This window comes from Cyanistes caeruleus, chromosome 3 (assembly GCF_971803275.1).
Source record: "Cyanistes caeruleus chromosome 3, bCyaCae1.hap1.1, whole genome shotgun sequence".
Lineage (NCBI taxonomy): Eukaryota > Metazoa > Chordata > Aves > Passeriformes > Paridae > Cyanistes > Cyanistes caeruleus.
The window spans coordinates 18,227,918-18,242,627 of NC_141703.1; the positions used below are offsets into that span (position 1 = coordinate 18,227,918).

Below are 14,710 nucleotides of genomic sequence, written 5' to 3' on the forward strand. Positions count from 1 at the left end.
GGGAGATGGCCGGGGCCGGGAGCAGTGCCTGGCAGCGGGGCCGGCCCGGGCAGGGCACAGCGGGGCAGGGCAGGGCAGGCCGGCTCGAGCAGAGCGGGGCAGGGCGGCTCGGGCCGCGGCGGCCGCTGAGGCGTCACGGTGGCGCCGGATGGGGCGGGCGCGGCGCTTCCGGCGGCCGCGGGCAGGGGGCGGACGGGGCGCGGCGCAGGGTAGGCGGCGGGCCCGGGCGGGAACCTGCGGGCCCGGGCGGGACCCTTCTCCCTCCCTGCCTCCTCTCCCCCTGTGCCGCGGGACCCCCTGGGGACGGCAGCCCCGCGGAGTCCGGCCCTTCCCCCGGGGAGGCCTTTCCGGGCAGCTCTGGAGCGCCCGGCGATGGAGCCGAGGGATTGTCCCGCGGCCGCCGTGCGCCAGGGAGGAGGCCCCTGCCGCCCTTCCCCTTTCTGCTGCCTGTGAGCAGGGCCCGCGGCGAGACGGGCGAGGAGCTTCCTCGGAGGCGGGGGCAGCGCCTTACGGCCTGGGATCGCTGTGTCCGGGTGACTGGGGGCTCCCGGGCGGTAAATCATCGGTGGGCAGGGCAGGAATTGGTTTTGGGTACCTCGGTTCACTTCCAGGTCCACTTCCCGAAAATATACTCCGGCTCCCCCAGAATCTGTCAGGTTGGGAGGGAACAGGGGCATCTGGCCCAGCCTGCTTAAGCAGGGTCGTGCTGGAGCACAGGGCACAGGATTGTGTCCAGACAGTTCTGGAACCACTCTAACCTCTCTGGGCAGTCTGTTCCAGTGCTCAGTCACACGCACAGCAAGTAAGTTCTTCCTCGTGTCTGGGTGGAACTAACTAGGCACCAGTTCTCATCCTGGTGGTTGGCTGCACCAAGAGCTGTGCCCCATACTCCTGATGTGCATACCTAAATGTCTGTCTCTTTTTAGTCTCTGGTAAATATGAATGGGAGCACATTGACTGGTTTTTAGGAGCTCTTCTACATGGATTAAGAGTTTTTATATAGACTTATAAGCATTTTTGTCTTGTAAGGAGCGTTGTTTTGAAGAATGTCTGGAAGTTTCTACTTCGTGATAGTTGGTCATCATGACAATCCCATATTTGAAATGGAATTTCTGCCTCCTGGAAAAGTAGAGTCGAAGGTGTGTTTTTTTTCTCCCTGTGACACTCTTGTGATTCTTTCATAATTTTACAGTGTATTAGAAGCACGACCAGCATGTTGTTGAAAGTAGTAGCTACTGTTTTCTGGGTTTTTTTTTTTAACAGAAATTTTGTAATGGGGAGTAGAACTCTAGATTTCCCAAATATCTTAAAAAATCTTTTCCAGATTATACTAGTTCTTCACAAAACACAGCTTCTGTAAATATTCCCTGCTGTATGTTATAGAATATGTATCTTAGTTTTGCTTTGGCAATTTCTCTTAGTGTGCAAAGGTTTTATAGTAGCTGTTCATTGTTTAATGCTACTTACTTTTAAGACATTTATATACAGTAATAAGGTAAGAAACATAAATTTGAAAGCTGTATTTAGTCCTTTATGCTATGAAATACCTAATTTTTTAAATCATCTTCACTAGTCATACTTGCTTTTAAGTAAGGAAAGCTAAAAACTTATATTGATAAATAAAGACTTTAAAAATGTGAGAAGTGTAATACTACTCAATAAGTAGTGTTTCTAGTGGGAAAAGAACAAATCTATCCATAAGTGGCATTACATCAAAGAAGAAATAGACTTCAGAATAGAAGTGTGTGGATCCATGAGTGTATCCAAAAATGGAAGTATATGCTGGTACTAATTGGAACTGCATGGCATCCTCTCAGTTTTGAAGTAATGTCCCATGAAAGATCATAAATAAGGCTACTCTGACTAGACTTTGTGTGAGGATGCGTAAAAGCTGATTTGAGGGAAAAACTGAGAGGTGAGAGAGGCAGTAACAGCATCCCTTTGCTATGAGAAGCAGTGCAAAACTGCTTATTTATCCAGTCTAATAAAAGCTTCCAGTGTGGTTTTGTCCTGTATCTCTTGGCAGAAGTCCTTTGGTGTTCTAGATTATCTACAAAGTACACGGGCCAAACACTGTGATCACTCTCATGTTTATTATAGGAAGAGGTACAATTTACATCTGCAGGCATATATTTAATACTAGTTGCAGGATGCTTTTCTGCACTAGGTTTTAGAAAAAAGAAGACCCCAAAACCAAGAAAACAATTCTGTTTCTAGGTAAACAACATGAGAAAAACAGAATCTTTAGGTGATTTTATCAGCATATCTGCCCTCTGTATCTGCTTTTATCTGTCACCCAACTTTTACACATTGTAACCTACAGATCAATGACTGAAACTTACTGAAATGTTACAGTCCAGAAAATGCTACATTTTATGTATGATATGTAAATATCACAAAAACAGATGTCTGGAAAGAAGAGAAAAAGACATATGACAGCCTCTGTTGTGGAATAAGTTAGTGGTGGTAGTTTGCCCATCAGTAAACAAAAGAATTCATGCTTGAGTTCATTTCTGGGATGTAGTACAGGCTTTACTGATTTTGTTGCTCTCAGGACTGGTTTTTGATGATCTTTTTATTGTGACCTCTTTTCTCCCTTGAAACCAAATATCATGGCAACATACGCTAGTTTCATTTAATTACAGGATGGCACATGTGACAGAAAAGCAAGGTATATGTAACATTATGTAACTTGAACACTGGTTCTGTAGCAACTTCAGCAAATTATTGTTTATATTTCATTCCTTTCACTGAATTACTAATCTACTGTCTTCTGGAAATGCATTAGGATGATCATCGCCATCTCAACCAGTTCATTGCCCATGCTGCTCTTGACCTCGTAGATGAGAACATGTGGCTTTCTAACAACATGTATTTGAAGACTGTGGACAAGTTTAATGAATGGTTTGTTTCTGCTTTTGTCACAGCTGGACATATCCTTCCCTATTCTCTTTCCTTATATGTATATAAGAAAACCCTTTTCCCAGAAAGAGGTAAGTTAGATAAAGTGAGTTTGGAACAGATTTCTCTTGCTACTCACAATTATTGTTAGAGTCATCTGCTTCAGAAAGAACTGTGTTGGGAGGCACAGCAGCTGGGAACAGCTGGAAAGGTGAATTTTTACCTTTGTAGGAGCCGAAGTAGCATAATGAAATGTGGTACTCCCATGGAGTAAAGAGGTATAAGAGGCTCTGAGCAAGCTTGTATGATTCTCTGTTTCCACCCCTTTGACCATGCTGGAGGGGAGAAGTGGCAGTGAAGATGCGTGGTGTCAGTCACTCCAGTGGTGAAAATGCAGTGTCAAGGCTTGATACTATGTACAGGTAGTCCTAGAACTGTTTGTTGTGAAACATTTGTTACACATACCCAGCAACACTGAATGGCATTTTAACTTTAGGGCTACATGGCAGAGGTGCAGAGAGCATTGTTTAAAAAGAACCACCTTGGATAGAGAGGTGATTATTTTCAAATAAGGGGATGTTAAAATATAAAGGTAATGCTTTCCAAATTTCATTGCTTCAATCACTTCTTTAAATGCTTCCTCCTATGAGTCACTGCTATTTCATGTACAGCTAAACATTTTAGGTATACGTTGAATTAGGTGTAAATGCTTATTTCAGAATAATGTCTCTTTTCTTTGTAAAAGTTTTATTCTCCTTAATTACTGTACATATGAGATTTATAATGCTTCATGATGTAAGGCAAGAAGATGGCATAAAGAACTTCTTTACTGATGTATATGAGTTGTATATAAAGGTAAGAACTCATTTTTTACAGTCTTGCTGCACTACTTCTAAGCATGTTCTGCTGTTTGTGCTCAGGCACAGCTGTAATAATGTGCTTTCTTCTGGGGGCCTGTGTAAGCACCCATGCAGTCCACATCAGCCAGAGCTAGTAATGTATGACACAAAGGCTTTATTCTCCATTAAACAGAATAGATTTTTTTTGAAATTGTTATAAGCTGTGCTCTTTTAGACTTCTTCACTTCAGTGATTTTCTGTAGCATCGAATGATTTGGGTAGGAAGGGACCTAAAAAACCCTCTAGTTACTACTTCCCTGCCATGGGCAGAGACACCTTCCACTAGACCAGATTGGTCAAAGCCCCGTCCAGCCTGGCCTTGCACAGCTCCAGGGGTGAGGCATCAACAGCTTCTCTGGGCAACAGGGAACTTGTGGGGCAACTTCTTGTGATGCATTTTGTGGTAGTATGGTGTCATTAGTGATAATAATGAAAGGACTGTTGTACACAGCCTGGTAGTGTAGCTCTCAGAATACATAGCCCTTGTTCTCCAATCCTGGTGGTACTTCCACTAGATGAGGTTATGGCAAACAGTCATGGGAAGCATCACCATCTCAGCCTCCCATGGGCACTAAATAATTGTAATTTCCAGTGGTGTGATGGGTTTGTTCTGAGGAGCTGGTGCTAGGGGATGGCTCTGCATCATGCACAGGGAGAATGCAAGGGCCTGGAAAGCAAGAACTGTTTAGGAGGTCTGTGCTCTTAGTGGCACTAAATAGGCTGAAAGTTAGTAGTAGATGTCACCTGAAGTAACATTTTTCAGGGCTGGGCGTTGTGCTTACTGATGGGTTTTTCTTCTTTCCCCAGTTTGCAATGAATCCATTTTATGAACTCAATACTCCTATTCGATCCACTGCCTTTGAAAGGAAAGTCCAGTTCCTTGGGAAGAAACACCTTTTAAGCTGAATAAATAAATTTTCTGAGTGAGTGCTTTTTCCCTACTTTCCTGATTGAACTGTCCCCTGTATGTTTTATATTCATCTTCTGAAGACTAACTGGATGCTGAAGCAGCTTTCTCTTTTGCCAATATAGATAAGAACACCCAAGCTTCTCTGGTTAAGAATGTGTATCTCAGGAAGTTTCCTTTTATGTGGTATGAAAACCAAGTTTTAAACTGTCAGAGGCTACAGAGGTACAAAAGAAGAAACTGAGACATTATGTGTTGATGCATATGCAAAGTGTAAGCCTCTGACAGAGGGTGGGAGGAAATCAGACCTAAATGCAAAAGATGTCGCCAGTCAGCTGGTTTAATATGAGCAAAAGGGAATTCTTGACTGTTTGGCCTAAGTGCTTAATCTTATAAACTTTCCTACTTGTATTCCTTCAATAGAGAACTCACTCTGCAGACCAACCAGATTAACATTATACTTTGTAGTAGTAAATCAAGCTTCTATTTATTTATATGTAATTGTATGTATATGAAGTGCTCAATAAAAATTGGATAGATCAGAAAAGCTGTCTCCAGTACTTCCAAGAAATTTTGAGGAAAACCCCTAAAGTTTAAAAGTGTGTATTTTCAAATTTTCAATGTATTTAGTGCAATACACATTTAGCTGCAGTGTTGCATCAATGAATAAAGTAGACTAGAGCATCCAGATCTGCCCTGACATTAACTCTAATTCACACATGAAAAAACCCAAACTAAATTTACATGTTTAAACCCACGGGTTTTTCCCATTATTTCTGCAACTGCTAAAACTCTGGTTTTGTAAATAAATTTAGAGGAGGATTTTTGAATTATGAAACTGTGTTTGTTGAGGTTTCAGAAAGACATTATTTGGCCTGTCTGGCTCCTTTTCCACTGTAAAACGTTTAGGAACCATTTTGCAAAACTTAACATCATTCCAAACTAGAATGTTTTAAACAGATCATTTAGCATATATGTACCTAATACTTTGCTTGGGTTTACAGTCTTAAGTATTCTGTTCCTTTTTGCAGTAAATCTGTATAAGCTATCTTCTTGTACTTTTTTGAACATGTCTGAAAAGTAATTTCCAAAGGAAGTGGCATGCTGTTCTAAGTATTTTGCATAGTCTGTATAATTAAGGGGACCACATGTGTATGTGCTATAAATGTATTTATATGTGTCAGTCATTATTTCTGCACTTACTACTAAGCTGTCACTGTAAAATGTTCCACAAGAAAAAAGAACATGATAAAGAGGTTGCAATATTTACCTTAAATAAAAGATGGAATGATGTAGTATAGATGCCTGTTGACTACACTTGAAGTGATTTAGAAGAAAACTAGATAACCACAGTAACAGTACCTGATGGGGTGGCCAGTGAAGATGGGAATACTTGTTTTAGCAATGTTATTGCATACAAACTGCATTGTACAGCACTCTGGTAATGTAATTTTATATAAATATTTTTTTTTTCTTTTTTCTGTGTACATGGAAATAACAGAAATACACTTAAGGTAAAGCATTCTTGATCATGGTAAGGAGCCACTAAGCTGCAGTTATTTTCTGCCTCCTCCCCTGTAGCATGATGGCTGGAAAAATACCAACAGTTAAAATTCACTGAGGAATAATATACTTAGCAGGAAGAAAAGGCTTGGCAAATATGAACGATTAGTGCTAACAGTTTCTACCACTTTTAGAAGCTACATTTTTTATAATTGCATTTGCTGCTGCAGTAGGACATTAAGTAAAACAAAAGCATTTTCTCTCTTGCCTGATTTCTGAAGTCAAGGTACCTGTTCTTACACTTCCCATGCATCTTTCCCTCTTCCCTGTGAATACAGGAATTGTAGATGAGAAATGTCCTCAGGTCCACCTAGGCTTCATGAAAACAACTGTTACTGGCCACAGGAATGGAAGAATTACATCCTAACTCATCACCTTTGTGACTGAGTTCATGGTTCAGGAGCACTGTCTTGTGATGGAAGTCTGAAGGCCTTGGTGAGGTAGCTCCAAGTTCTCTGTACATGGACAAACACTTGTTTATGCTTTAGTTTGTGACTCTTCAGTCAGCTGAAAGACCACTAGCTGAAGTGATGGGTGAAAATTGTCTTGTGGTCAACTGAAGTAACAAATCTGCTCTAGCTGGGAAGGCTGCAGTTCTGGCACGCTTCAGTGAACAGTTTCTCAGTGAAGAGACACCTCCTTTGCAAGGATTATCTTCTACCCTCTCAGGGACTTAAGAGTAAGAATTCAAAACAAAGTCTGTTGCAGTACAAGAAAACAGATAATCTGCATTATGCAATAAAGGCAATAAAAAGTTTATGAGTTAAAGGGACTAGAATTACCCTAAGTCATCAAAAATCAAGCATAAGGAGATGAGAACATTATCACAAGCTAACATGAATCAGCCTTAGTAAGTATGGGCCGGAAATGCAACTCAAACTCCACTTTCTACAAGGTTCTATTACTGTTTAGGTAACCTGTCAGGTTACCTGTACAGTAAGATCCAGGTGAGGTGTGGAGCAGCTGTTAAAGCAGTGTTTGTAAGCATTGATACAGTTTGCTGTGACATGAGCTCAGCTGTCCTAGGTAGCTTCTTCTGCCCCTTTCTATTCTGCTCTCTAACAAGTACAGCTTTCAGCAGTCCCAGCAACCTGCCACAACTGTAGTTTTTCCTCTTTATTTTAAAGGACACCTGGAACCTTGTGTACATGTTACACAGTATGCTGTCAATCCACAGAATTCCAAATACTGCTAACAGGACCCTGTAATATTGGAGGTGTGCTAGCTCTTGAAGTAAGTCAGTGAATTTAAACATAAGCCACAAATGCCTACCTTACATCCATATGGAATGATACCTAGCTTTTACAAAGTACAGAAATCAATGTTTGCTATTAAGCATTATGATTTTATACCTGTCACTTACAACTGCTTGTCAGATTTTTGATTCTGTAGGCACTCGGTAGTTTCTCTCTGAGATCAATTCCTGACCTAAACTTAATTTCTATACTGTGTTGTTTTCTACAGCATGTACATGCCTGTTAAGTGTACAGTTGTGGTACAGCAGCACCCAGGGCACAAGTAAAACACTTCTATGGGATAATGTTTTAACTTTATTAAACCTACTACTCAGATGGAGGCTTGGTAACCATGTTAAATGGAAAGGGGAAAGATGAGAAAACACAGATGCCTAGGCACAAGAAAGACCACAGTGGTTCTTAACCTCCATTTTTTCTTTTTAGTAATCTTATCTGAATGGTATCTATAGTATTCTAGTCACAGTATCTTCAGCTCCTATTTTGTTTCAGCCTTAATCTCTGCTAAAATGAATGTTAAAGGAAGCTTTCAGTTGTAAGGTAGAAGTTTTACAACAATTTCATGTCACTAGCTTAGTAGCCCCTAACACAAGCAATCTTAATTTCTAAAGCTTTTTGCTCGCTCATCCTAAGATTAAGAGGGATTTAGCTAAGATTTTCTTCACAGATCTTTTCATTCATTGACTAGAAATTAAATATAAGTAGCAGTTCAACCTGTATTTAACTGCTCAGTGACTGAAGTTTAAAACACAGTTGTGCTGGCATAGATGCAGGACTGCAAGACTGAATCAGACTTAGGAATGCACAAAAGACAAAAAAATGGCACTTCTAAGCAGAGTAGCAGATATGCAAAGTAAAGTTGTCCTGGACACGTTCAAGCAAGCATAAAATGCATACAGAAAAGTGTATTAAGAGCAACAAGAAGGGTTTGTTTTTGCAAGCTTTACTTCCAAATAATTATACCTGGTACAGATTGATCAGATACGTTTAAGATAAAATGCTTGCTGGTAATGTTCTCTCAAAAAAGGCTTTTCCATTGAAACAAAAAAGTTGTTGTACAGAAATCAGTTGTTTAATTAATAACATGGCCTGTCCTACAGCCTCAGACTTCCTTTCTCAGACCACATGTGTGCCTGTTAGCCCTCAGATTACAGATGGAAGCAATAGTGCAGTAGTAATTTTGCTATTGCAAGGACAGTGGTTACTCCTGAGAACCAATATTGAACAATTTCTCATACAATTATTCTACCACTTAAACTGCACCTGAAAGTCTAAAAAACACCTCTAGTTTTGTCTGCCTGACTGCAAAAGACTGTCCAATAAATACAGAATCTGCTTCTGTTCATCATTATGAAATGAATTCAGTAATATAAAAGACATTCTTAAACGTAGAAGTCCATATCCTAAAATAGCAATTTTAATAAGGATCAAATTCAGCTCAAATACAATGTATAGTTATATATCTGTATTAGGGCTAAAAGCTGTCAAAATCTACTGTAAGTCAAGAGCTTCCTGAGTTCTCTACGTATTGCTAATCCTTACTATCACAGTGCAGGTATTACTGGTAAACACATTCATAGCTCAGGTTAACAGGAACAAGAAGTTTTGAGTTTGTAAGGCTGTACACAAGGAGTTTTCCTAAAAAACTGTCACAATGTGGATCCTTTCAAGGGCTATTAAAGCTGATTGAATAAAGCATTTCTTTTTGCTTTATGGTTATACTTCAGTTACTCAGATTTTTCACCTAATTGATCGGAAACATGCTAGAATGGACTTAAGGCAAAGACACATACTAATTTTAAAAATTATCAGTATTCTGGATTAAACCACTGAAAAAGTAGTGCAGCATTAGAATAGTAGATGGGAAAAAATGAACATTACATACATAGGAAATTTATTTCCTACTTATAAACCTTCACAGCTTACAGCAACATCAGGCAATTAGAATACCTGGATGTAATTTATATTAATTTATAATAACCATGTTAGAGATGAAGTACCACTCACAGCAAAAGGAATGTAGTGAGATTGAAGTTTAATATCTAGCATTGTTAAGAAACTGACATCTAACAAAACAAAAGTGGAATGCCGATTTCATAAAAATATACACATATAAAAGTATCTTTGTGCCTGAATTCCAGAACAGCTTCTCCAAAGTAGTGCTTCTAGAACTTTCAAGTTTTAATTATATTCAAAGTATTTATCATTTGAATAAAGTTGGCAAATTACAATCTTTTATTAGTTGTTTTACTCGATGTCTTCTTAAACAGAAAGCATCACTAATTCAGTAACCGGTCACTCATAAATGGAGATTTTCCTTTTTCTCCCCCATGAAAGCAGCAGAATATTATGATTTTTAATATCAGAGTGAAACCCATTTGTTATTCTATCTACTACACCTTCCCCATTCTTTTATAGAGCAAGCTAGTCAACAGTAATTTGGCAAAAAAAAAATTTAAGTCAACAACAAGATGAACTTGGTTTCGGTTTCCGATGAAGGTTTACTGTATCTGTTTGAATAAAGTGATCTGATCTATCTTCAGAGGCTAGAACTCTTCTAACAGCTTCTTCAAAGGCTGCTGCAACGTTAGTGGCATCTTTTGCACTGGTTTCAAAATAGGGATGGTTGCCATTATTCCTGCACCAGTCTTGGGCTTCTTCTGTAGATACTTGCCTTTCATCAATATCAACTTTGTTACCCAGTATCACAAATGGAAAATTTTCAGGCTCCTTGACATCTGCGTAATAAATGAATTCTTTCTTCCAGTTGCTTAAGTTTTGGAAGCTCTGAGAGTCATCCACGCTGAAGGTTAGCAGGCAACAGTCAGAACCTCTATAGAAAGGAGTCCGCAAGCTCCTAAACCGTTCCTGACCTGCTGTGTCCCATATCTGCATTGTAACAAAATGTCCATCAACTTCCAACTCTTTATTTAAGAATTCCACACCTATCGTATGAAACAGCTGTGCATCGAACTTGTTGGTGACGTATCTGTTCATAAGGGAACTCTTCCCAACTCCACCATCTCCTAGCAGTATTACTTTAAGGAGTGATGATTTTGCTGCCATTGTTACTGGAAAAGATCCTCCTGGTTTCCTAGACCTGCAAAGATTAAGGAAATCATTAAAAAGGAAAATAGTTGTGAGCAGAAAATTTTGCATAAATATCTAGAATGTGTTTTGAATTCCACCAACATCAAGTTTCATGTACAAAAACAGGACTCCACTAAACAGGTTAACTGTAGACACACTTCAGTAAGAACACCCACTCAAGAATACCAAATTTAAGAGGTGTCTCTTCTACAGGCTGCAGTCTGCATCTAAGCAGTATGCTGTATAAATTACTGGTCTGTCACTTAAAACTCTTCCAAAAACTTCCAAATTCTTCAAACCACCCCCCTTTGTGCTGAAGGGCTATCACATCACATTCAACAAGCACTATCATTCAATTATGTTCACTGGAAAAAGTTAATGGAAAAAAGCAGTGAGAAAATTTTATAGAGCATGTGCCTTGCACTAGTCACTTCAGTGCTGTATTTTATTACCAAAGTTATTTTTTAAACCAATGCACTAGGAACACAGTTATCTATGGAACATGCAAATGCTGTAGTTTTATTTAGACGAGCATCTGATAGTTTATAGTTTACTGCTTGCAGAACAACACTGATGAACGGAATCCTATTAAAACTACCACAAAAGAAAATTTGCTGGTGCTACTTCAAAGATACTCAAAATTCCACATGCCAAGCCCAAAGTGTCATATGCAGTGAACTACGATGTCATTTCAGTCAGAATATATCAACTTCCCAGAGTAAAACTGTCAAAAATTCTGGAAGTGCTAGTGAATATTCTGTCTGCCAGCATGGGGATGGCAAATTAGTGACACCAAAGAAGGCTTTTTAACTGTTAGACTTAAAACGAAATTAAAAAAAAAAATCCTTTAGGACTAAAACAATTTGCTCATTAGTGCTTTGTACCCAACCTTTGCCCTCACAACTGTAGTGTCATCTAATACTGTAAAATGGTTGTTTAATTGCTTGGGAGTAAAGTTTCATTTTAACAAACCCAAACTGAAGTTTCTGTATGAGGAGAACTGTGTTCCTAAACCTGCCTGATAGTTTGGGCTTCAGCCCAAACAGGCTTCTCTGAAAATAGCATCTATTTAAAATGGAAATGGGTCATAAGTTGCCTAGTCCTTCTCTTTCTTTGAAGGAAGGAATGTGGTCTTGCTAGTTTGTAATTAGCATTACTGGCATATACATCACACACAGGGTGGCTGTAGAATTAGTACCTGATACAAGCTGGTGTGAGAGTCATATGACTCTGCTGCCTTACAATCAAGGCCTACAGTAGGAGCAAGAAATTTCAGGAATTTTTTTTATCAGTGACTTTCCATCTTTGAGTATTCATTTTCTAGACACAATCTACATGAAGGCAGAAGGAGTAGTCTGAAGCCTCAACACAAAAAAATGTCAAAGGAATTGACTGCTTCCATTAAAAATTTGTTGAGATCAAGTAATTTAGATCATTCACACTGCATAACTAACAACACTTATAAAACCTTAATTCTGTACAGGTTTATACAGTAATAAAACTGCTTAGAAGCTACAAGATAGTTCATTTACCCTTCAGAGAGCCACAGGATAATGGCTATGGCTCAGGTTATGAACACATTTTAGTGCATGTGAGAAGCCTTACTGGAGTCACTGGACTACTTGCATATGAGTTGCAGGTTTATGCTTAACTCTTGAAAACGGTGCAGGGTATTTATTTATTTATGTCTTCAGTTTCTACATCAATAGATAGGAGCTGCTTCTTAATAAAGAATGTTTTTGTGGGAACAGAGGGTACTGAATGTTCTCCTGTTCTTCCATACCAGCACAGGGAACAAGTTACAATTTATTTTTCCAGTCCTGCGGAAGTCAGAAGTTCCCTGAAACACACAATGTGCATAAATAACTGGCTTAAGTAGTTCTGACTGGTACTATGCACTTGTTTCTTCAGCATCTGAATTTTTATCAATGGCAGTTATTATAATGAAATTGTCCACAAGGCCACACTTTAAACAAAATACATGTAAGGAAAGTGTTAACAGTATCTACTACTTTGTGTATCTAGAACCTGCAAAGTTAATTTGCACAATTTCAACTATGTGGGCCATTCCAGCAAGGTTTAAGAGACTGATGACCATAAAATTAGTCTTAGGCAGACAATTATAGACCAACCACAAACTATTAAAAGTGGACTAAACTGGTCCTTTCACACAATAGTTACAGAAAGAGTCTTCTGTAATGTTGCAGGCAATGTTGCTTTTCAGGACATTCAGTTTCCACAGCTGTAATGCTAGGCTAGAAATAAGTTTTTGTAAAGTTTTTAATCCAAAATAATGGAACATATGTTCAGTCATTTAAATAGATGCAGACAAGCTGTATCTGAAGCACCAAAGAAGCATGTTTAAAAGTATTAACAAGTATTTTTGTCTGAAAGCAGCAAAGACTTTATACATTTACAGTTTTATTTCTGTACGAGGGAGTCATCTGCAGCCGCACTGATAATGCGATTTAGAGTATCTGCTGAACCAGAGTAGTATTTTTCACAACAGTAGACTGCTGCGTTTTTTTTCTGATTGTACATCTTTAAATAAGATTTTTAAAGAGCTCAATTTTGGTAGTTGTTTTTTCTAAAGTTATGAAGCCTTAACACTCCAATAAATAATACAATGATAATATACTTAAGACACTACAAGAATTAATGTTATTTTTCCTATTATAAAATTTATTTGTATAATATGTGTTTTGACAATGTTTTTGAAAGGGATGGTTAACACAGAATATGATGTTAATTTTTCAGTTTATTAATTATTATTATTTATTATTTATTATAATTATTATTATAATTATTTATTAATCATTATTCAGCATCTGAAAACAAAAAAATAGCTTAGTTCCTAATGTGCATCTGATTGTTTTACCCAGCATCAGGAATTGCAAGACAGTATAGAATAACAGGTAACTGTTCCAGTTATTTCACAGTGAGCTACACAATTAGTTAATTGTAAAAAAGTAATTGCAAATTTAATTGTAAATGTAAATGGTAAAAGTAATTTCAACCTAGTAGATAAAAAGCCTGTAACAAGAATAATTTTCCCTCATGTTCTTCAATTATTTCAATATTCAAAGAAAGAGCAAATAAATAAAAAGCAGCCCCACTCTGGTTCATTTTGGTAACCATTTCTGAATTGCTTCTCCTAGCTAAGAAGGATTACAGTGCTTACATCACTGACTTCAATATTCCTGTTAAAAGCAGGGAACATTTTCTACTAAATGTAATTTATAACATGATCATATACCATAACACAAAAAAATAAATTAATTGTTGCCTTTCAGGATGTCCCTTTCAAACAGTAAGAATAATTGCAAGTCAAATATTTCCACTATCAGTTCAAATATTTGCTGTCACAATGAAAGACAAAAAGCTAAGCAACCTCAGAAAAATTTTGCATTACAAAATCCAGTCCTGCAAAGCTTAGTGAAATACTATTGCCTTGTCCAATCTATCTGTCTAGATTGTCTTACTTTCATATGTCAGCTTACTTACTATCTGTCTTTATTCTGAGTGCAAATACCTTTCTTGCTCAGTCAACCCTCAAAGAAAAGCAAGATTCTTGATCTAGAAAACCATAGCAGCAACATGTAAACTCAAGTCTAGAAATTTGTCTTTTTTTACTATAAAAATAATTTCATAGATTAAGAAGGACCTGCTCACACCAGTGTACTGAAGGCTGAAGACAATTGCTGAACTCAAGTTCTATAGAAAAACAGCACTAGCCAACACAGTAACTGCATTGTATCTATAATGCCAGCAAGCTGCAAACCCCCACATAAACTATTAAGCAAACCAAAGCAATTGGACCCATTTACAGTTTCATTTTTCACACAATGACACACTGCAGCACACTATTAAAAAACCAAACACAAAAAACCACACTGAAACCTCTACTCCCCTTTTTTAACAGGGCACCAAAACCTGGATTTGAACAGAAATTTTGTTTCAGTTATTACTGTCATTCAGTGGTCACTGATGAACTACCTACTATACAAAACCAAGACTAAATCTAAAGGTTTTCTTGAGGATATGTAGCACACTGTTCTTTAACTGAAGCTGTTCAACGTAAAACAGACTCAAGTTTG

At 38.3% G+C, this 14,710-nt stretch overlaps 3 protein-coding genes across 23 annotated transcripts in view; 1 reads left to right on the top strand and 2 right to left on the bottom strand.

Moving 5' to 3' along the window:
* OFD1 (OFD1 centriole and centriolar satellite protein) overlaps positions 1-183 on the bottom strand; it is a 52,949-nt gene extending 52,766 nt beyond the window's left edge. For 4 of the 7 annotated variants that reach the window (XM_086880051.1, XM_086880050.1, XM_086880048.1 and 1 more), the window contains exon 1: positions 1-177. The gene's annotated coding sequence lies outside the window, so the exon portion shown is untranslated. The other 3 variants (XM_086880052.1, XM_086880049.1, XM_086880047.1) reach the window with 1 other exon arrangement.
* Positions 128-9,761, top strand: TRAPPC2 (trafficking protein particle complex subunit 2). 11 transcript variants are annotated; one of them, XM_023918393.2, is made up of 6 exons: positions 128-209; positions 1,030-1,139; positions 2,789-2,933; positions 3,671-3,756; positions 4,608-4,723; positions 6,549-9,761. In XM_023918393.2, the coding sequence occupies exons 2-5, from the start codon at positions 1,047-1,049 to the stop codon at positions 4,704-4,706; spliced, it is 423 nt and encodes a 140-aa protein (XP_023774161.2). In that variant the 5' UTR covers positions 128-209; positions 1,030-1,046; the 3' UTR covers positions 4,707-4,723; positions 6,549-9,761. The 11 variants fall into 11 exon arrangements, with proteins under 11 accessions (XP_023774161.2, XP_023774156.2, XP_023774160.2 ...); XM_023918392.2 differs by lacking the exon at positions 6,549-9,761 and adding an exon at positions 4,833-6,005 and having other exon boundaries at positions 144-209; XM_086880067.1 differs by lacking the exon at positions 6,549-9,761 and adding an exon at positions 4,833-6,005 and having other exon boundaries at positions 195-802.
* The window catches only part of RAB9A (RAB9A, member RAS oncogene family), a 25,773-nt gene continuing 20,604 nt past the window's right edge, over positions 9,542-14,710 (bottom strand). For all 5 annotated transcript variants that reach the window (XM_086880065.1, XM_086880064.1, XM_086880061.1 and 2 more), the window contains one exon: positions 9,542-10,623. In XM_086880065.1, the coding sequence (XP_086736191.1) occupies positions 9,984-10,589 (606 nt within the window). In that variant the 5' untranslated portion in view covers positions 10,590-10,623 and the 3' untranslated portion in view covers positions 9,542-9,983. The remainder of the gene's footprint in view (positions 10,624-14,710) is intronic.